General features: G+C 35.5%; 1 protein-coding gene across 5 annotated transcripts in view; it reads right to left on the reverse strand.

The window, feature by feature from the left end:
- The window catches only part of PHTF2 (putative homeodomain transcription factor 2), a 127,433-nt gene that overhangs the window by 10,625 nt on the left and 92,485 nt on the right, over positions 1-24,323 (reverse strand). For 3 of the 5 annotated variants that reach the window (XM_084977345.1, XM_005667703.4, XM_084977344.1), the window contains 6 exons: positions 23,574-23,729; positions 16,628-16,846; positions 10,056-10,184; positions 7,665-7,937; positions 7,303-7,434; positions 4,782-4,868 (listed from right to left, as the gene is read on the reverse strand). In XM_084977345.1, coding sequence (XP_084833471.1) covers positions 4,782-4,868; positions 7,303-7,434; positions 7,665-7,937; positions 10,056-10,184; positions 16,628-16,846; positions 23,574-23,714 — 981 coding nt within the window. In that variant the 5' untranslated portion in view covers positions 23,715-23,729. The remainder of the gene's footprint in view (positions 1-4,781; positions 4,869-7,302; positions 7,435-7,664; positions 7,938-10,055; positions 10,185-16,627; positions 16,847-23,573; positions 23,730-24,323) is intronic. The other 2 variants (XM_084977348.1, XM_084977347.1) reach the window with 1 other exon arrangement.

Raw genomic sequence — 24,323 nt, forward strand, 5'->3', positions numbered from 1 at the left:
AACTTTACAGATAGTACAAATTCACCTCTGAAACAGTTATGCCAATTTATACTCTCAGCAATGTATCGGAGTTCCCTCTGCTCTCCTATTTGTCCACATTTAGCATTAGCCAACTTCTTAACACTTGCCAATCTGATGGGTGTAAAATGTTCTTACATTGTTTTAATTTTCCTGTTCTTGATTATTTAGGAAGGAAGGCTTCATATGCTTATTGGTCACTGAGTTTCCTCTACTGTAAGTTATCCTTTAGATTCTTTTTATATCTAATTTTTTCTATTAGGTTATCAGTTTTTCTTATTGACTTGTATAAGTTATTTATATATTCTGAATAACAAAGCTATTCAAATCATTTATTTTGCCAATATCTTTTCTTGACTCTTTTTTGTCATTTAAGTTGCCTTTTGCAACATAATTAGAATTTTTAGGGAGGGGCAGAATAATATATGAGAGACTGAATGTATCAGGCAAAAGTCTAAAATATTTATTGCCAGGCCCTTTACAGAGGAACTTTGCTGATCTCTAGCTTATAGGAACAAAATTGACTCTTTAATGTTGATGTTATATCCATTTTTGTTGATCTTCTTAAAAAAATGTAACACTTTTAATTATTTGTCTGTGAAGTTACTTGGATGTTCTACATAGACAAGCATATCATCTACAATTTTGTTTTTTCCTTTCTTATCTTTGTACAATTTATTTTTTTTCCTATCTTCACTGGTTAAAACCTTCCTTAAAATGCTCACTAGCAGTAACAGGATACTTGTCTCGTTCCTCACCTTAAAATAAGTATCTCCAAGGTAATAAATATCCTACGCACAATGTTTGCTTCAGTTTCTGAAGTATATATTTATATCAAATTAAGATCAGTTTACTTTCCTGTCATTGTATTGTGAATCACCACTGAAATTTCCTGTATCTATTGAGATAATCACATGATTTCTCCTTCTTTAATCAACTAAAGGAGCTCGAACTAGACAAACAGTTTTTTTTTTCCCATTTATTTACTTATTTTAATTTTTTTTATTTTCCCACTGTACAGCAAGGGGGTCAGGTTATCCTTACATGTATACATTACAATTACAGTTTTTCCCCCACCCTTTCTTCTGTTGCAACATGAGTATCTAGACGTAGTTCTCAATGCTATTCAGCAGGATCTCCTTGTAAATCTATTCTAGGTTGTGTCTGATAAGCCCAAGCTCCCGATCCCTCCTACTTTTTTAACACTGAAAATCTTTGCATTCCAGGGATAGACTGTCTTGGTCATGGCATATTTATTATTAAGTTGCTGGCTTCATCTTCCTAGTATTTTGCATCTAAGTTAATTAGCTCATTGTTTCCTATTTTCATGTTGTCTCTCTCGTATTGTAACAAGGTTATATCAAGTACATAAAGTGAGGCAATGTTCCCTCTTTTTCTATTCACTAGAGCTTTTGTATAGGATTAGGATTACTTGTTTACTTGAATATTTGGCAAAGCTCATCTGTAAAACCACATGGACTTAGGGGATTTTTTGTTTTTTTTTTGGCTACAGAGTATAGCAGCTTGATGTGGCATCTCAGTTCCCAGACTAGGATATGAACCCAGGCTCCAACAGTGCAAGCATGAAGTCCTAACCAGGAGACCACCAGGCAACTCTCTGATAACAATTTTAAACTACTGAATCAATACTGCTTTATGGCTATATATCTTCTCAGGTTTTCAGTTACTTTTTGAGTCAATTTTAATTAATAAATTACACATTTCTACAAAATTGTCCACATAGGCTTTCAACTTTAATGACACAAAGTAATTTATACCAGTATTCTTTAAAAAAATTCTCAACCATTTCAGTAGTTTACAGTTTAGTACTGTGCTTTTTTTTCTTTTTCTTGTGTTATTTAAAAGTATGCTTTGAGGAGTTCCCGTCGTGGCGCAGTGGTTAACGAATCCGACTAGGAACCATGAGGTTGCGGGTTCGGTCCCTGCCCTTGCTCAGTGGGTTAACAATCCGGCGTTGCCGTGAGTTGTGGTGTAGGTTGCAGACGCTGCTCGGATCGCAAGTTGCTGTGGCTCTGGTGTAGGCCGGTGGCTACAGCTCCGATTCAACCCCTAGCCTGGGAACCTCCATATGCCTCGGGAGCGGCCCAAGAAATAGCAACAATAACAACAACAACAACAACAAAAAAGACAAAAGACAAAAAAATAAAAAATAAAAATAAAAGTATGCTTTGAAATTTCCAAATGTACTTTTTCTTGTTGCTATCATTTTTTACTTTAACTGCATACAAGCTAACAGTCTATACAGAATAAGAATCGCTTTGTCACCTACTACATGGGGAAGTTTTATAAACTGTCCTGTGCCTGAAAAGAATATGCATTTCCAATTATAGAACAAAATTCTAACTATCTTGTTTAGATACATATCTTCATTACATTTTGTCTGCTTAATCAATTATGAAAGAAATGTGCTAAAACCTCCCAATGTGGTATTTTATCAATTTCTCATTACAGTGCTATTGATTTTGGCTGTATATAGCTATGTTTGAAGTTATGTCATTACATGCATACAAGCCTGGACTTGTTAGACCTTCATTCTCCTGATGAATAATTCTTTAAATTTTTGTCAGGGTTCTCTTTATTCTCAGTAACACTTCTTGAATTAGTCTATTTCATCTGACATTAATGTTAAGTTCACCAGTTTTCTCTTGGCTAGAATTTATCTACAATATATTTTTCTATCCTTTTACATTAAAAAATTTTCAATCTTACTACATTTCATGTGTCTTTTGTTGACAGCAATAGATAGATTTTACGTTCATGAGAGACAGAACTACTACGAGATTACTTAGGCAACATGGAAAATTAAACCCCTGAAAAAAACACTGAGATGCAATAAGTAATTGTGAGTAAAGATATCAGTCTTTTTCCTTTTGGTTGCTTTTAAGATTTTTCTGTTTTTGGTGTTCTACAGTTTCTCTATAATGTGTCTAAGTGTGGATTTATTTTTATTGTGGATTCTTGTTCTTCATAAACCTGAAAATTAACATCTTTCATCAATTGAGAAAAACTCTTAGCCATTATCTCTACAAATACGGTTCTCCCTCTTCTATTTCAAATCCCTATTAGATATATGTTGGATCTCCTGTCTCAATCTCCTCTTATTTCTTCATCTCCATTCTATATTCTGGATAATTCCTTCCATCTCCTACTTCACTAATCATCTTCAGCTGCTATTTATTCTACTTGCTGTATTTTTCATGTCATTGCCTGTATTATTTACTTCTATGAAGCAATCTTTAGTTATTTTGTCAAATGTAATCTGTCCTTTTTTCATAGTGTTATCTATGTCTTCAATTATTTTAAAGAAGCATATAGTTTCTATTTGATCAAAACTCAAGGAGCTGGAGATGTACTCCTGCTGTGTGTTGATCGGTTGTCCCACTCATGGTGTATTGTTTTTTTCATGTGTTTTGAAACCTGACAGGACTTTATCTGTGGAAATCCTGTAAGGCCTAGCTAGGGTTGATATCACAGCCCCAAGAACAATCTTGGTTTTGCTTCTTCCAGATATCCAGGCATCTAGGATCACTTTTTACATTAATTTCTTGACAAAGGAGTTACAGGACAAGATCTTTAATGTATATTTGAACCCTGAACCTGTAATAAAGGCAAACCTATGGCTACATATTCTTAAGAAAGACGTTCCCTGCCTCCTTGCTAGAATCCAGGCAGAATCAAACAAGCTTCCTCACTGTCTCCCCATGTTGTGATAGACTGTTTTGGGGGTTATTTTATCTCACTTCTATTCATTTTTTTGCCGTGCCCCCAAAATAAAGTATTTTTATTTGGGGGCCTGGTTCTGGGGCCAGGGATCAAATTGCACCAGCAGTGACAATAGTGGATTCTTAACTCACTAGCCCACGAGGGAACTCCCCAGACTGTTTTTCTCACTCCACCTTTTCACTAAGTCTGTAGGCCTTTGAGGATTCTGACTTTATGGGGTAGGAGGAGGTAGCGCAGGTTGAGATCTCATCTTCTGTCCTCACATGGGCATAAAATCTGAAGTCTCTCAGACACTGAGACTGACAATGCACTTCACCTTCTTTTCATGGGGCTGCCACAGCATTAACACATAAAACTAACTGCTCTATTTTTCAGTTTTATGTTCATTTTTGGCCCCTTACTGTCTTTGTAACTCAGACATATACGTAGTATACATACAAAAAACTCACTTGTATATATTAAAAGGCTAGTCCCCACCACCACCATTGTATGATGTTTTAAAGCAGAAGAATTTTCAGGTCATTTAGTATGTCAAATTACCTGAAATGGAAGTTCAAATTCTATAGCACAGAACATAGCCCAAGATACATTTGTGTTTCTTGACTAATCTTTGGCAATGAGAATTTGTTTTCAGAGTATGTGGCAGTCAAGTCACAGTGAAAATTCAGATATAAATTTTAAAAGTTAAGATTAAATGTAAATCAAGCAGAGATTCATGGAAAATAGTCTGAAACAATTTCATAACTCTAGTGACTCATAAGCTTTTGAGGGAAATAAAGATAACCAGGTGAATTATAGATGAAAACTAATTATTACATGTTCAATTAAAAAACATCTAAGAATAAGCTATCTACTGTTCATGACGTAGAAAGATGCATTTATTTATTCTACTGAAAAAAACTATAAAAAGTCAATTTCAAATTATTTATTACTTTGACTGTTTATTATTAGAAAGCCTTATGAGGCTGAATATTTATAGATCTGATTATCTAATTTCTACACAGAACAAGTTAACTCACCTGGGCACAGCAGATAAATACAACTGAAATAGTCAACAAGAAAGCAGATGAAACTATGACATCTACTGATCGCTGAGGACCTCGACGCTGGGGAAAAAGGGAAAAAACTTTTAAATATATTTAATAATTATCAGGCAATTCCACACTTTCAATTAAGGTACTGATCCATCACTGGGTGGTAATCAGAGCTTACAACATTGAAAATACTCCTTATTTGTGAGATAAATTTTAATTATAAAGTGTTACTATTTCCTGAGGATTTGCAACACAGTGAACATGGTGAATATATAGCTTAGAATTCTTAGGGTAACTTTCAAATATTCCATTTTGTCAAACACTAATCATGTATTGAACATGTTTTTTGAGCATCTGCTCAGAATGAAGCACTGTGCTAGGCGCTGGAAATATAACAGAAAGCAAAACAGACAAGGACCCTTTCTTCACAGGAACTCACAGGGAGTCAGACATCAAGCTCACAGTCACAGATAAACATACGTGTGTGTGTGTGTGTGTGTGTGTGTATACACACACACATATATATATATAAGTTGTTATGAGTGCTATGAAGAAAAGGTAGAGAATAATTTGAGAAAACTGGTAGGGAGTTTGGTATAAATATCACTTCCTCAAAGAGATCATCCCAGGCCTACATCCTAGTTCCCTCCAAAACTGTGCAGGCCTGGGAAGATCTCCCCAAGGAAGTGAGAGCTACACCAAACTAAGCTGCAGGGGCATGATGGCAACAAGGCAGTGTTGTTGGCAGAAAGAAGGGTATAAGCAAGAGTATAAAACAGAAAAGATCAAGGTGCATTCAAAGAACTGAAGCAGTAGAGTGTGGCTGGAAAGCAGGGAAGAAAGTGTTTGAAATAAAACAAGAGTGTTAGGCTATCTGCAGAAGCTGGGACACCAAGGGCATTATAAGCCCTGTTAAGACTGTGTTCTTCATGCTAAGAGCAAGGGAGAACCTTCAAAGAGTTTTAAGAATATGGTCAAACCCATGTTTAAGACTTCTCTGGTGGGAAACTGAAGGAAATATTAAAAGCGGGGAATAGGAAAGCTGGGAGGCCAGTTAAAAGGCAATTGGGAGTTCCCATTGTGGCTCAGAGGAAATGAATCTGACTAGTATCCATGAGGACGCAGGTTTAATCCCTGGCCTTGCTCAGTGGGTTAAGGATCCGGTGTTGCTGTGAGCTATACTGTAGGTCGCAGACGTGGCTTGGATCTGGCATTGGTGTGGCTATGGTTTAGGCCAGCAGCTTCAGCTCCGATTTGACTCCTAGCCTGGGAACCTCCACATGCTGTGAGTGTGGCCCTAAAAGGACCAAATAAAAAAGAAGGCAACTGAAGTAGACCAATGCAGAAAATGATCAGTTGTTGTAATTAGTGGGGTGGCAATGGAAAAAAAAAAAAAGAGAAGTAAAGGCATTCAAGATATATTCTAGAAGCAGAAAGGGTGGGAACTGGTGATAAACTGAATGATGGAAATGCAAGAGTGAAAGTCAGTACCCAGAATAATTCTTAGGTCTGGGGTTACATGTTTTCCTCACATATTTTCTTCAATGCATAAAAGAATGCCTTATCTACTCAGGGTTGATAGGGGAAATTTTAGGTGGCTTCTCACTTAGCCAAGTAACAAAAATCATACCCATCCTTCCAGAGGTGTCACAGTGAGAGAAAATAATCTACACCAGTCTGTATGCATCTCCCAATGGGGACTAAGTTGAATTTAAAAAGTTAAATAAAGAGAATAACGAATTTTTTAAATAGGAGGGTAGACAAATAGTACAAATATTTTCTAATTCTTTCCTTGTTACTTCAAAATGAAAAGCATTGAAGATCTAAGTATGTCAGAGGGTAGTTGGCCTTTCAGTCAAATTTATTAAGACATGATTACTACATACATAATGAAATTCACTGCTAATGCAACAAAGAAATAATCCTCAGAAAAAGTGTTTTCCTAAAACTAATTCAGATGTTTCCCATTTCCCTCCTGAGTTTTTATATCTTAATTTCATAATTAGGAAAGTTATTTTAAAAGAGTAAAGGAAAAGAATGGCATGAAAAGGATGGCTTAGCTAATACTTCCAAATAGTAATAGGCCACTTCAGTGAGGCAACTCATTGACAGATTTTTTGTTGTTGTTGTTAATTCTTTTTTTTAAGCAGTGGGCTCCCTCTGCTGGCTTGTGATAACCATTCTTGGTAGCAAATATTTCGCTTTTGAATGAGTAGAAGTTGTTAAGATTTATGAACGAAGATAAATTTAGGATATCTGATCTTGAATCATCTACCTAAAATGCATTTAAGCCTTTCAGACTTCAGGCATCTTACTGTAAAGAACCAGTTTAATATTTACTTTGAATTTCTGCATATAGATCGAAATGAACACTAAGCATGGCCACATAGCACCATATGAGTATAAATATGACTATAAATCTAGACATACATACATATGGACAAAGAAACTGGAACTATGAGAGGGAGCCAGCACGTTAAGATTACTTTTATCACTACCATTCTACCTTAAGATAGGACCGGAGAGAAAGCCACATTTTTATATTCTGTACTTTCTTCAATCGGAAATGGGGAACCTCAGATTTTCGAGCCCTCCTTGCCGATGTTAAATGTCCAAAGAGTTTTGCAAAAAGTAATCGCTAAAAAAGATTAAGATAAAAATTAATTTTCAAGTAGATTACCACATAAAAACAAAAATCAACAAAATAAAGATTATTAAGATTTTATTTGGTTAAGTATTATAAAAACAAAATAGGAAAATAATTAGCAGGTCAAAATGATTTAATGAAATACTAAAATACTTCAGGAATACTTTGACTATTATGAAAAGGATAAAAAATTCTTCTGTTCAGAAGCCTATTATACCTACCTGTTTATAAGTTCTTTCTGCTACACAGAGCAAAAAAAAGAAAATCCACACTAGAGACACACGAACCACAAAACTTATCATAACCATAGAAAGAACTATGACATCTTCATTAGAACCAAATGCAATCATGTAAAGCTCTGAAGCAGAATGTGCTGTGAGTTGATCCAAGTCTGTAGCTTGGGAGAGTCGGAAAACAAATGGAGTTAAACCCAGGATTAGAGAGATCGCATTTCCAAAAATCTGGTATCCTATTCCTGGTATATGGCTGTTAACCTTTAGAGAGAGAGAGAGAGAGGAAAAAAAAAAAAAAACCTTACACAAATTTTATCTATAGTAAAATGAATTCCTAATGAAGCGTTATGAAATCATTTTGCTAAAATATACTAGTTTTAATACATGAATAATGAAATTTAAATTTACTCAAAGTTTGAGAACCTATTACATATAAATGTCATTATTTTTCCGGTTTTTAAAAACAGTTCATTACCAGATCTTTAATTTACCAAGTAGATGCAAAAGGATTTACTAACTCAGTCTTACCTGGATCTTGAAAAAGAGTTCTATGTATCTCATTATTTCATTTTATATATTTTATTTATTTATTTATTTTTTGCTTTTTAGGGCTGTACCTGTGGCATATGGAGTTTCCCAGGCTAGGGTTGAATCCGAGCTGAAGCCACCTGCCTTCACCACAGCCACAGCAATGCCAGATTTGAGCCATGTCTGCAACCTATACCACAGCTCATGGCAATGCGGATCCTCAACCCACTCAGTGAGGCCAAGGATCGAACCCGAAACCTTGTGGTTCCTAGTCGTATTTGTTTCTGCTGCACAACAATGGGAACTCCAGTATCTCATTATTTTAAAAGTCAGAAATGGAGTTCCCACTGTAGCTCAGTGGAAATGAATCTGACTAGTATCCATGAGAATGCAGGTTCCACCCTGGGGTCTCGCTCAGTGGGTTGAGGATCTGACGTTGGACGTTGCTGCAAGCTGTGGTATAGGTCACAGCCTAAGCTCGGATCTGGCGTTGCTATGGCTGTGGTGTAGGCTGGTGGCTACAGCTCCAATGTGACCCCTAGCCTGGGAACCCCCATGTGCCATGGGTGTGGCCCTAAAAAGATAAAAATAAAAAGTCAGAAATATTTACAAATACTGCAATACTTAAAAAATGAGCTATCATATCCACTTAAATTCAGTTAAAGAAAAATCTACAATTACACTGATTTGATAAATTTATAATTCTTATTTTACTTCAAAGATTCAATACACAAATGGATATCTCAAACTCTAAAACCATTTTAGAAGAAAGAATATACTGGGGGGGAAAGTTAAATAAGAAAAAGAGGGTGGGGGAATTATAAAAAAGGAAAGTGGAAATTAAATAATGAGAAAATACAAAATTGGTAGGACTGAGAGGGATCTTAAATATCATCTACTTTTTTACCATCATATCATACATTATGCAAAAATCTGCTAGTTCAGATAGTTAAAGTATACAGTATCAACCAAATCTAAGGACTTTAGATTCCCTGTAATAGCTTTTCACTGCTCAGAGATAGGTAATACGAAGTAGGTCAATTTCTGAAACTAGTTATTGTAATTGCTATCATATACAAAGTGTCCAGAACAATTCTAGTGTAACAAACACAAGAAATTTAAAACTGCAAGTTAAATCATGCCTAGTTGCCCAAAGGAATTAGGTAAAAATTAAAAAGTAGTAATGATCTGCTAAAAGAAATAAGAAAAACTATAATAAAATTCATAGTATTTGCACTCCACAAATACTCAAAATTTTTATCACTAGTTGCATTACTTCTATATATTTAAATAGGCAAACATCAACACAAATTTTCCAGTTTGAATTTTTTAATGTTTTGAATAATAATAAATACATGACCCAGGAGAAATGATACAGAAAAATAAATTTTCATCAACACCTGTATATATCTAGCAGCTGCTAAATTTGCTCCATTGAAAGAAAAAAAAAAAGGAAAAAAAGAAAAAAGAATAGCATGAACAAAAAAATTTTAAATTGTATATTCTTTTTTTTGGCCATGACTATGGCATGTAGAAGTTCCCAGGCCAGGGACTGAACCCCTGCCAGAGCAGTGACCTAAGCCGCTGCAGTGACAACGCTGGATCCTTAACCCATTGTGCCACAAAAGAACTCCTATATCATCTATTCTTGATCAAAAGAATGAAAAACACTAAAAGATGAGAGTGATTTGATGACAACTCACAGTTTAAATCACAGCCAATTACAAATAACTTTTTTTCAGATTGAAGAAATGAGGTGAGTAGGTTGTAAATATAACATTCCGGTAATCATTTAATATATTAATAACCACTCTTATCCGTGAACTAAAAGAATAAAAATTTAAAACTCACTCTGTTCATTATCATCCCACTGATTTCAAGAACAGACATGTCGGCTTTCTTGCAGTCATTGCCTTCCCATACAATAGCACTTATTTTCTCTAATCCTGGGTGGGAACTATGGAGCCAGGGCAAATGACTCTAAAAAAAATAAATAAATAAACAACAGAAATTGGTGAATATATTAATTGCATTTCATTAATAAAATATGTATGTGTGTATATATAGCTCTATACACACAAATGTATCTACATTAAAAGTAGAAATTGACGAATGCATTTATCATATTTTATTTATAGAGCGCGCGCGCGCACGCACACACACACACACACACACACATACACCAGGGCATAGCTATATAATGCGCAATTTCAACAACACTAAAATTCTACCTTAAAATTAACATTGTATACAATGAAGAGGTGGTAAAAAATTAGTTATAAAAACATACAAGTTAACTTTTTATAACATATATTAGGCAACCTATTGTTCAGAAACACTCTAAAATCTGTCAGCAAAAGCACTTATTTGTCAGTCTGTAAATCAATGTACATAACTCTTAACATATGAGTGTTCAAAGATAAATGGACATCCTATTCATAATGACTGCTTATATTACTGATTGTCCAATTTATGATCATTCAATATAAAAGAATAACAGCTGAGACTGGAACCTCTCTGAAACACTAAACAGTGATCCAACCTCATTCTGAGATACACACCTACCCTTAATATGTGAATTAGCTACTTTTCTGATTCTTTAATTTAGCATTTTTTCAAAGTATTGATTTAGTTTTTTTTTCCCTTTCAGAGCAAATATTACACCCTGAAGCACAAAGAACTAGAAGTACTCTCCCAAGTAGAATTAAAGTCTCTTTCAAGGTTTCAAGGAATAAAAGGTAAAAAGAAAAGCTTTAATGAAAATAAAACTCAAATACTTAAGTTTGTTTGGGTTTTTTGTTTCTTTCAGATCTATAATTAAAGGAATAAAACTTTACAATAGACAAAAAAAAAATAAAATAAAACTTTACAATAGGATAGCTGGGGTTAATGATAGCAACAGGAGTTCCTGCTGTGGCTCAGTGGTAACAAAGCCAACTAGTATCCATGAGGATGCAGGTTCAATCCCTGGCCTTGCTCAGCAGGTTAAGGATCTAGCTGTGAGTTGTGGTGTAGGTTGCAGACGTGGCTCAGATCTGGCATTGCTGTGACTGGGGTATAGGCCAGAAACTGCAGCTCCCTTTCGACTACTAGCCTAGGAATTTCCATATGCCGCAGGAGCAGCCCTAAAAAGAGAATTTTTTTAAAATAATTAAAAAATAAAAATAAAGATAGTAACAACATTAATATAATACTAATCTTTCATTATCAGATATTGGTAGAAGTAACACTAAAAGATTAGCCCCAGGATGGGATAAATTTGTCCACATGACAGTATTTCTAACTTATTTTTATAATATACTTCATCAAAATAATTTGAGTTTCTTTGGCTCAGTGGGTTAAAGATCTGGTGTTGTCAATGCAGTGGCTCAGGTCACTGCTGTGGCACAGGTTTGATCCCTGGAATGGGAACTTCCACATGCCACAGACACAGCTAAAAATATTTTTTTTTAATTGAAAAATTGAAAAAGAAAAATTCTAACAATGAACACAAGAATCTACTTCAGAGTTTTTATTCTTTGGAGAATAATGTAATTTAACCACAAAAATGTGATTCAAATATGGTAAAGATATGTTTCTGTAAATTTAAGGAATATAGTGTTTTCCTCTGGGGGAGTAAAATTGCACTGATTCATTAGATTCATTTCAATTAAAGGTATAAAATAATATAATAGTATGCAAGAAAACAGAGAGAGGAAAATATTCTGACCTCATACATTAATTTTCTTTATGTTAGGCTCTATATACCATATTTCCTATAAACAGAGTAAAAACTGATAAATACAGGCAAAACAGAATGCCAGTAGTCATACCAGCAAACTATCAGCAAAGTTCTTTTAATTCAGTTATTTGATTATGAAGAAATTTCCTCTAAAAATTTATCTTTCCCAAAGATATACCATTTTCATATAAATAATAAATATACAATATAAACTTCGTGGTATATATTTTACTACTGGAGAGTCTTAAAGAGTTATGACAGTTATTAACTATTCATGCAGTTCCTCAATAATGTTTTATAATTTATTTCCAAACAAAATATTCTAGTTTGGAATAGAAACAATACGCACCAAAATACATATCAAACTTTCCATGGAAATTTAATAATATGAAACATAACTGAAAAAAGAATATATACATATGTATATGTATAACTAGGTCACTGCTGTACAGCAGAAAATGACAGAACATTGTACATCAACTATAATACAATTTTTTGTTTTAAAAAAGAAACATAACAGAACTAAAAAGCTAGCAACAAGTATGAGAAGCTGAACAGAAAAACCTGGGCCTGAAAGGCAACAGATTTCAACCACTGAGATACAGGTTTCTCTTTTCAGTATGTAACAGTGAATTACATGAACAATACCAAGAATGTCCAGAAACAGGAAATCAAAAAGTGCTTCAATCTCCTTCCAAAAGCACTCATTTTGCCACTCATCTTCCCGGTTACTCTAACTAGCATTTAACTGCATTCTCCTATTTCTAGAAAGGCAGAAAGCAAGAGAGTAGAAAGCAACTAGAAACTGGAGAATTTTAAAAAGGAGTTAATTTTAAAAATATAGGGGTGTGTGTGTGTATGTCTAGAAACTCTGAAAAACAGTCTTGTTGAAACATGTACAGCTTTCAGTGTATGAACAAATGCATTACATGAAACTTATAAAGTCTCAGGGAAAACATCAGAGCAAATAATTCCACTTTATAATTTTATCATGTAAGTTCTTCCTTGTTTTTCAATATAAAATTTAGAATTCTTTCAATGGTTGTTCCTCATCCTCATCAAAATCTCAACCGCTTTGCTCTTTCTTTATTCACAACTGCCTGAAAACATTAAAACACGTAAATCATGGCATGTTTTATTTCAAATAAATTCACTGTGACAATGGCTTTCTTGAAGCTTCCACCTGTGAGAACTGTTACCACTGAAATATGGCTTTACCTGCTGAAAAATGAATTTCACTTGAATGTGGACTTCTATTTTATTACATGCTCAGCCATGATCACAGGAGAAAAAATTTCTCTTTTAGAAATGTTTCTCTAACTATTAAAAAGAAAATAAAACAAAACAAAGCTACAAGTATGGTCATATCCTGACTAGGATACACTGATTCAAATTCTCAGTGCTTCTTGATGAAGAGAGATTTTTTTTCAGTCTTCATGGTAGGCAGAAAAGGGTCCTCCCAAACCTAATAGAAACCTAGGTCAAACAAGAAAAAAGCCAGACAGCTTTTCAATAAAGGTAACTAATTTCCATTACATGGATACTAATAAAACTGAAAACATCAGTTTATTTTTTGGAAGCCTGAGAATATGAAATGTGTCTAAAATCAAGTCTGTAATCCAAAAGCAAAACCAATGTAAACTTAGGATACTATAATAAGATATTCAGAGTATCTAAATATTAAAAAAATTTTATCTTACCAAAAAAAAAGGAAACAAAGTGGCATGATAGGTTTAGTGACAATTTATTCTGTATATTGGGCATTCATTAAAAATAATTTTTTCATCATTTAATAAAGGCCTAACTGGCATGTTTTGAAATTTTTTTGTTTCATTCATTCATTCAACTAATATTCATTAAGCACCTACTATGTACCAGGCACTGTGTGATACAATGAAGAGCAAAACAACACATGGTCTCTGCCTCTGTGCTGCTTATAGGGCTGCTGGGAAAATAGCTCAGAGGCATTTTCCTAAACCTCAATTCCAGTTATTACCCTCAGCGACTTAGATGAATATGCAGATGACTCATCCAACACCCTTTTCTCATGCATTGTTCATTATATTTGTTTCAGTTCTTAAATTCCAGGTACCTTCAACTATTTCCATGGTCATACCTTGGACCTTGTCACCACAGAGAACTGAAATGAGTTTTCAGACACAACCTCTCATCTTACCAGGTCTCTCAAACTTTAAATTCAAAAAACACTTTTCCTTGGAACACACATATCCTTCTATCTATCAGTCCCTTCTTGGGTTTTATTTCCTTCTCAATCTATCATGTCTAGATTCTATTATATTCATTATTTCAACCAGCATATCCTTCCCTTAGATAGCAACCCTTGAAGAGCAACTACTTAGCACCTACACTGAATGACTCTGAGTGCATTATTTAATTCTAAACCTCCATTTTTTCACCTAAATAAAAAATAAACTACATTGTCATAGGTCATGAGAATTACATGAGATAATGCATCTAGATTACTTTGCATACCACATGGTATATAATAAATTCTTATTAAAAGTTTGCTATTATTATTACAACTATTCCAGAGAACATCACACAACTGTGTAGGATGGGCAACTACAAATTCATGGTTTCAGATTCCACCTGGACTCTCAGTAATGCGGCAGTATGACTCTTTCAATGCATTAACTGGCCTGAACACATGCAAACACATACACTCTCTCCACCATTTCCATTTCCCACAAATGATAACATCAAGCCTTCACCACCATCCACAACCCCTTATCCTGTTATCTCACTTCTTTATTGTTAATATACCACCTGGCCTCCTGAACTTCAAAAGAAAAAAAAAAAAAAAGAGAGACCATCAGGCAGTAATTCTCTTACAATCTCAGTTGTTTCATGTACTCTTCCTCCTCCTCCTATCTCATCAGAGGATGTATTCCGCTCCCTGCTGGAGGCTAAGCTTCCTAATTATGCTTCCCCTCCAGAACCCTAAGAAACTTCATTCAACAACTTTTTCTCCTCTACCTCTTCAATTCTTCCCTTCTGTTTTTTCTCCTCTGCACATAAGTGCTCAAGTGCTCAAGTATGTTCACAACATTCCTTCAAGTATGTTCACAACATTCCTTCATTTTCTCTGTCAAGGCCATGCTTCTTAAACATCATTCCTCACTCCTCAACCCTCTGTGGCAAAGTTTCTCTCCCCCACCCGACACTTTTCCTGAAGCTGAAGCCAAGATGAATGGATATATTTTTAATTGCAACATTTCAATCAGATAAAGAATAGCAACACTAAGCTTTAGCATATTTTTACTTTATCCCCCATTTCCACTAGATATTTTAATTAAAAAAATTATAGAGACAAAATTGAAACTCATTTTGTAGACTTCTCTGCTCTCATTCCCTTCTTTTATTCTTCAAATCTATTATCTTAAATGTGGTATTTATTATTCCCTTGCATTTTTTTTTTTTTTTTGTCTTTTTGCCGTTTCTTGGGCCACTCCTGCGGCATATGGAGGTTCCCAGGCTAGGGGTTGAATCGGAGCTGTAGCCACTGGCCTATGCCAGAGCCACAGCAACGCGGGATCCAAGCCGCGTCTGCAACCTACACCACAGCTCACAGTAACACCGGATCCTTAACCCACTGAGCAAGGCCAGGGAGCAAACTCGCAACCTCATGGTTCCTAGTTGGATTCGCTGACCACTGAGCCACGATGGGAACTCCTCCCTTGCATTTTTTTATACTCTTACTACATATGCTATTATTCACAAACTACAAGCCTGCATTTTTAAAAATTTTATTATAAGTGGTAATTTTATGAATAATTCTGCAACTTGCCTTTTTCAAAAGCTACAGTCACGAGATTTATTCTTTTTGATGTATGCAACTGAGTATACTGTTCTATCACATGCCATGATTTATTTATTATATTATTGGCTATCACATTATTTTCCATTTTTCACTATCATATACATTGCAACGAACATTTTTTAATGTCCCTTGGGTTCATCTTCTCAAGTATGTTTAGAATGAAAAGAAAAGAGTCCTAGAATATGCAGACCTTCAATTTTATTATAAAATAACAAGTGTGGCTATTGAGCACTTGAAATGTGGCTAGTCCAATGAGATGTGCTGCAAGTGTTCACAATAGATTTTGGAAACTTTGTATTAAAATGTTTCATTAATATTTTTTCATATTAATTGTATGTTGAAGTGATGATATTTTGAATATATTGGGTTAAACAAAATATTCAAATTAATCCCACCTTTTAAAATGTTTTTCAAAAGGCTACTAGAAAAATTTAAATTACACAACTCTTACTATATTTCTGTTGGACAGCATTAACATAGGCACTTGGAGATACAAATCTGATATTCATGAGCGGTAGATTTGCAAATTATTATCTTACAGGTGATGTTAAGGCCACAGGTACAGGTGAATCTGACCATGAAGTATGCTGAGTGAGAAAAGAACCAATGCAACTCAAATACAATTTGACATATAAAACCCCATTTACCAGCAACATATGTTTGCAAGGTGAGCGACAAAATCATATAAACACTGAGATTCTATGTTCTTATGAAGCCAAACCACAGCTCACATTAAAAAAAAAAAAAAAAATACAAGAACATTATTTTAACTCAGTGTAAGCTTTTTCTTCACCTCTGTAAAATCTGTACATATAGAGAGCTGGACTGATAGCCCCACATAATCCAACACTGTAAACCAACCTGATGAAAAGGGTCATCTCTATATTCTTTTTTCACACATGGATTAATTTGAGGATTTTCCACATCTGTCTCACTGGTACAAGATGATCGGCACTCTGCACAATGTAACAAGTCTTCCCATAAGACGTCTTCTGTTTCAGATTCTGGCCTTGTGCTCTCAGAATCCTGTCTGGAACTTGAACAGCGAGAGCTGCAACTAGTACCCGATTTAGGGGCATCCTGAAATCAAGATATTCTTTGACATTAATACAATTTATGTGTACCCTTTCCAACTCAAAGGATTCTATCAGAAACATATATTGCTACTTTTTGCTAAAACAACAAACACACTGTTAAATGACAGTGAAATGAATAACAAAACATTAAAATACACACTGGGTTTTAAGAAGTAACAAAATTTCCTATCTCTGATTTCATATCTCAGCTCAAGTGTGATTTTACAGGCAAAGGCTGTATCTGTGTTTGTTAAACTTTATAAAAAGTTCAGAATTCAGGCAGGCAGAGACTAGCCTAAGTCTACATAGACTGCATAGTCAGTGACTATTAAGCACTTTAACTGATGTGTATAATGTAGGTCTTTTTTTAATTCTAGTCTTTCTCTTTAAGCAACAATAGATCTCATGTATCTACTGTTTTTGTTTTTCAAACACAAGTTCAATAAACCGATATAAAATTAACAAATAATTTATATAATTGCCAACTCATGTTTTTCAGATAATCTATGGTATAAAAGTAAAAAATTAAAAGATACAAATTAAGTAATTTCTAATCCATTCACTTCTTTCCTAGGAGTATTTAACGTACAAAATGGTTTTGAGTAAAATTTTGATTTGAATTAATTCAAAATAATCTTTCCTAAATAAAGAGCAGTAATAGCCATACTTTTAGTCAAATATGCCAAGATTTTTGGATTTGTTTTTAGCTATCTTCTGTCTCTAAGATTTGTCAATTCTACTTTAAAATGTTTTATATTTATCCCTCTCTCTTTCCCATGTTACCACCAGAATTCAGACTTTATCATTCCCAGCTTATTTGCTATAAGAGCTTCCTGACTGACTCCCATCTGCAAGGCCTTCCCTCTTTGCAGATTAACCTTCGTCCAGTGCATATGTTCTTTCATTCCTCGGACTAAAATCCTTCTGTGGCTTCCCACTGCTCTCCTGGATAAAGTTCACATTCCTTTACCTAGCACGCTTGTCTTCAAGTGTGCTTCTTCAGACCTCCTTCTCCACTAATCCTCCAGTGGAGAAAGGGCTACTCGCTAACCCCTAAACATAGCTTGTTCTTTGCACTCTAGCCTCTGATTATGTTCCTACCTCTTATTGCTAATTCTACCCTCCTTTAAAGCCTACTCAACAATGTGTCAGGAAAATACCATCTCTACCTACTTTAAAGAGATACTGAAAATTAAATGAGCTCTGTGGCTCTTAATACAAACCTAGTACAAAGCAAGGGCACAATAAATGATAGTTTAAAGCTACTCTCTATTTAGGGCAATCATTTTATCCTTAAAGTGACAAATCAAGGACATCGTTTCATCCTTGTATTCACTTGATAAATTTTGTACTGTTGTCTAGCATCTATAATATTGTCTGTATTAATTAAATGTTGATTTATTTCATATTCTCAAATAAATCATGACTCTCAAAAACAATGTAAGTCTATGAAAGACAGAATACAAACACTTTTTTTTTTTTTTTTTTTTTGCCATCCTTAGCACAGGTAACAGAATGTCTAAATGAATGAGATATATTTTTGATAATTAAGTTACTGATATTAGAACAGGGTACCATAAACATATATTTAGTGTACTGATAAAACTATGTGTGGGAGAAGATTGTTTGAGGGAGAAGTAAATATTTTCCAAAAGAGTTAAATAGGAAAATGAATTAAAAAAACAAAAAGGGGGAAAAATACAGAAAAAGGTAAAAATTAGTCTTTGTTTTATGAAAAGCACTCCAAAAAATTTTGATTCACTAATGTCAACTAGAGTATTTGAAGCATAAGCAGTTTTCATGACAACGGTTTGCATTACATAGCGAGGCACACGCTGTATTAAGTAATTAGTAATTGCTAATTAAAACTTTTGATAAAGTTAGCTTATTATCTATCACCAATTTCTTTTCTTTTCTTTTCTTTTGTCTTTTTAGGGCCGCACCTGCAGCATATGGAGGTTCGCAGGCTAGGGGTCTAATCTGAGCTACAGCTGCCGGCCCATGCCACAGCCACAGCCACGCCAGATCCAAGCTGCTTCTGCAACCTACACCACAGCTCAGGGCAACGCCGGATCCTTAACCCACTGAGGGAGGCCAGGGATCCAACCCGCAACCTCATGGTTTCTAGTCAGATTCATTTCCGCTGCACTGCCAGGGGAACTCCGATCTATCACTAATTTCTGACACAGCCTTGCTATTCAGATGCATAAATAAGTAATAGGATTAAAGCCCTGATGACTGTTTAAGTACAACTAATGAGCAATTTCAGGAATAAAGAAATATTATAATTCTTGGAGTTCCTGCTATGGTACAGTGGGTTAAGAATCAAACTGCAGGAGTTCCCATCGTGGCTCAGTGGTTAATGAATCTGACTAGGAACCATGAGGTTGCGGGTTCAATCCCTGGCCTCACTCAGTGGGTTAAGGATCTGGCATTGCCATAAGCTGTGATGTAGGTTGCAGACATGGCTCGGATCCTGCGTTGCTGTGGCTCTGGTGTAGGCCGGTGGCTACAGCTCCGATTAGACCCCTAGCCTGAGAACCTCCATATGCCACGGGTGCAGCCCTAGAAAAGGCAAAAAGACAAAAAGAAAAAGAATCAAACTGCAGCCTCTCAGAGCACTGTGGAAGTCCAGGTTCAATCCCTGGCCTGCCACCGTGGATTAAAGGATCTGGTGTTGCTTTAGTTCACAGCTGCGGCTTGGATTCAATTCCTGGCCTGGTAACTTCCATATGCCATGGGTGCAGCCATTAAAAAAAGAGAAATATCCCTAATTCTTTATAAATGTATTTTGACAAATAATGATTTATAAGTGGGCCATTTTACAAATACAAAATCTAAAAATTACTGCCTACAACCGAAGACATTTCAAACAGAACTCTGCCTGTGAGATTTAGGTGGCTAATGGCCACTTTGAATTTCACTACAAATTGCTGAATTAAACCTAAAAATAGGAAATTTTAGAATTGAAGCAGACAGTTCAAGTCAATAGCTCATTTAATATAACTTGCTCCACTCATTTTAAATCTTTACACAGACAGCTAAAACTGAGCATAAAATCATGTTAAAAAAGATTACTTATTTGAACTAAATATCTGAAGGGAATAAGCATTTATAACATAAATGCCTTGTGCCAGGCAATTATGCATAATCTCATTTAAACTTAACAATCTGATGAGGCTGGTCTCCTACTCTCCCATTGTACAGATGCAGAAACCAAGACTCAGGTAAGTTAAATAATTTTACCAAAGTCACTTAAGTAGTCTAACTCCAAGCCCATGGTTTCATCACTATGCTTCCCATCAAATGCTACCTTCATCAGATGAAAAGCTAATCCAAAAGAGGGAATAAAAACTCAAAGACAGGAGTTCCCATCGTGGCTTAGTGGTTAACAAACCTGACTAGCATCCATGAGCACATGGTTCGATTCCTGGCCTTGCTCAGTGGGTTAAGCATCCCATGTTGCCATGAGCTGTGGTATAGGTCATAGATGCAGCTTGGATCCCTCGTTGCTGTGGCTCTGATGTAAGCCCATGGCTGTAGCTCCACTTGGACCCCTAGTCTGAGAACCTACATATGTTGTGGGTGTGGCCCTAAAAAGACAACAAACAAACAAACAAACAAAAAAACATAAAAAAACAACTGAAAGACACTTATAGAGTTAGGCAAAACAAGACAGAGCTAGGAAACAGGACAAATGCTTAAAAAGAGCTATCGATTCCCTGGGACACTGCCTATTTCCCAGATAAATAATTCTATTACCATCTTCCCAGTTGGAGACTGGAAGAAGCTAATGAGATACAGCAGATAGTAGAAAAAGAAACCAGGCTGGGGAATAGGACTAGGGGGTTGAGAGGTAAGAGGAAGAAGGCTTAAGCGAAAGGTCACACACTGAATGGTAAGATCATCGCCTCATTCCCAACAACCCTGGTGCCAAACACCACGGTAATGTGGTATAATATCTACCAACACCCATTCCCCTGAAGATTGCAACGATTCTCCCTGAAAAATCAAATGCCTCTTAAAAAAACCTATCTATAGATGCTGACATCTGGAAGGCGTATAACAAATGGCTAGGTCCCTGACCAGTATTTTACAGTGAGGTCCACCCATCCTACCCCTGCACAAAGTGCTTCCCCAGATGGCTTCTTTGTGCCTCACCCCAAAACAAAACAACATCACCAGTAATTTGCTGTAGGCCACAGGAGAAGTCCTATCATCAGTAATTTGAAGAAGTACAATAACAAATACATAAAGATGCAAAGCAACACTATAAATTCTCTCCTAATATTACTTATTCAAACATTTTGTTTTGCTTTTTTCAGTCAAATAAAAATAAGAGCAACTTTGAAGTTGGTGTAACTTGAGAGTCAAAAAAAGCTGGAACTGAAATACAGCTTTTTAAATATCTTCTAGCTTTAAGTTTCTTGCTTCAGAGATGAAGAATTTCAAGACCAGATTTTATTTTATGTAATCTTTTATATCATTTTTAAAAGATTTAAAATAACCAGTGCCTACTAGCTAATTATCAGCCTGACTTAGCTTGAAATTTAGATTTTAATCAACATGATAAAAGTTTAAGATTAATAGAACAGGAGTTCCCTTGTGGTGCAGCAGGTTAAAGACCTGGCTTATTGCACTGACACTCTAGTGGCTTGGGTTGCTGCTGTGGCGCCGGTTCGATTCCTGGCCCAGGAACTTCCTTATGCCATGATGCAGCCAAAAAAAGAAAAAATTAGTAGAATAATGTTCTGCCCTTCAAAAATCTCAAAATTTCAAAATATAGCTGCAAACCAAAAGACCAAAGATTATAGGGTAAGAAAAGTATCTCTAAAGCCAAATTATTTATTCAATACGAATCTAGAGACCTCCTTTTACTGGAGGTCCTGAATCCTTTCCATGATCAACTGACTTCTTCTTGTGTGTGGAATTAGACTATGAATTTCACAAGCATGGTTATCTGGCTTAGGAACAGGAAATAGTACATCTGACGATGTGGGTGAAGAGGCAATGAGGAGACACACTGGCATTAGTGTCTTTCTATTTTTATTTTTTAAATTTTTTATGGCCATACCTGCAGCATATGGAAGTTCCCAGGCTAGATGTCAAATCAGAGCTGCAGCTGCAGGCCTGTGCCACAGCACCACCACACGAGAGCTACATCTCAGACCTACACCACAGATTACGGCAACCCTGGATCCCTAAGCCACTTAGCAAGCCAGGGATCAAACCCACATCCTCACAGAGACAATGTCAGGTCCTTAACCTGCTAAGCCATAACGGGAGCTCCATTAATGTCTTTGTAATGGTAACCACTGAGAAAAAAACAGCCATAGTCACTAGAATGATTAACTAGAGCTATAACCACAAAGAGTATATGAAGGACAAGTAACTCTTCTAATGTTAAATCTCTTAAGGTATTCACATTCCAGCATAGCATAATACTAGATTTCCCTAAAGTTTAACACCTAAATCATCAAGAAAAAGAAGTACAAAAAAAGGTAATATTTATCAAAAAGTGAAAGTAATAAATGTGCCATAAAGTGAGATAATGTTCTGTCCTTAGAATAAAATGTAAAAATCTGAATGAAATTTTTTTCTATTTAAATAGTTTCAAGAGATATGATCATTTCAACAGATGTGATAAAGTCAGGAAAAGGTTTAGAGAAAAACAGACATCAATAAAGAAAAATAGAATCAAAGAAGAAAAAGGAATTGAATTTTAAAGTATGGGCAGTTCTATGTATAGTTTTCTAAGGTACCTTCATACTATTCTCCATAGTGGTAGACTTGTGGTTGCCTGGGGAGGGGTGGGGGTGAGGGAGTAGGATGGATTGGGAGCTTAGGGTTAATGGACGCAAACTATTGCCTTTGGAATGCATTAGCAATGAGATCCTGGTGTTTATCACTGAGAACTATGTCTAATCACTTAGGACAGATCATGATAATGGGAGACAAAAGAATGTATACATGTACGTGTAACTGGGTCACTATGCTGTACAGTAGGAAAAAAATGTATTGAGGAGATAACAATAAAAAAATAAAGTTTGGGCAACTCGATTGGTAGCAGTAACACTAAGGAAGTCACTTTGAATAATAACTCTGCTATAATATAGATGTTCCAAAGGCTTTCAAATTGTGGAAAAGACTAACATAGGAGTTCATAGGCTGTCTCTCCAGGATGGTCTTTAAAAGGAAAGAACAGGAGTTCCCATCGTGGCGCAGCGGTTAACGAACCGACTAGAAACCATGAGGTTGTGGGTTCGGTCCCTGCCCTTGCTCAGTGGGTTAACGATCCGCCGTTGCCGTGAGCTGTGGTGTAGGTTGCAGACGCGGCTCGGATTCTAAGTTGCTGTGGCTCTGGCGTGGGCCGGCGGCTACAGCTCTGATTTGACCCCTAGCCTGGGAACCTCCATATGCCACGGGGAGCGGCCCAAGAAATAGCTAAAAAAAAAAAAAAAAGACAAAAATAAATAAATAAATAAAAGGAAAGGACAAACTGAATGATTGAGTCTTTAGAGATAATGTACGTGTATACAACTGTGTAGCTATTTATCACACATGAAATACATAAATCTAAAACCACTCCTCTATATTTACAGATCATGTAACAAGATACTGATTCTGATGGGAAATATTTATTATTTCAATAATTATATTCAATTGTTGAAAGAAGTAAATTAGTAACATAAGCAGATATGTATATACAGATGTAAAGCCAAAGTATATACCTCATTAGGGTAATGTTTTTTATAATGGTGTGACTTTCTATTCCGAAGAATACTCTCAGAAGTCCTATCTGCATGACAGCGTAATGGGTATCCTGTTTCAGGACCTTCTTCACTGGAGACTTCGTCGGAGACATTTGTCATTGTCCTTTGGGTATCCTAAATTGGGAGTATACAAAGAAGATTACTGATGATCTCTGACCAACTCTGTAGCTTTAAAACTGCAAAATTTTAAATTACACATACATATACACACATACCTTCAAATACCTCTAAAAACCTGACAGTAATTGATAAGTACTACCTGATTTTCTTTTTTAAAAAGTCTTAAATCAGTATCCAAAATACTTATTTTTAATTTTAAGAGTAATGCAATAGTCATTTGTCCAATATCTGTTCACAAAAGAATGTGAAAAAGCAGAACAGACCATTTAAAAGCAGCTGAGAAACTTGATATGAATTATACTATTGTCCCAAACTGAAAATGCCATCAGTCACAAGACCAGTACTTATTCAATAATGGGTTACGAGGCAGGAGGTGGTGACTGGTAGATAAATGCAGCACATATCAGATAGACAACACCACGTATATGTTGATTTGTAAGAGACATCCAGATTTCAGAAGCTCTGAAATTTAGAGACTCCAGAGCTGATTATTTTATTGATACTTTCATGTTCCTCTCATATGTTAGTAGGTAATACATACCTGGAAATGTGTTTGAAAACAGTACGACTAAAAACTTATTTGTTGAG

Source organism: Sus scrofa, chromosome 9, assembly GCF_054392235.1.
Source record: "Sus scrofa isolate SSC_HxYL_T2T_F1_AM1 chromosome 9, Sscrofa_HxYL_maternal_Yorkshire_Landrace_v2.0, whole genome shotgun sequence".
NCBI classification, from domain to species: Eukaryota; Metazoa; Chordata; class Mammalia; order Artiodactyla; family Suidae; genus Sus; species Sus scrofa.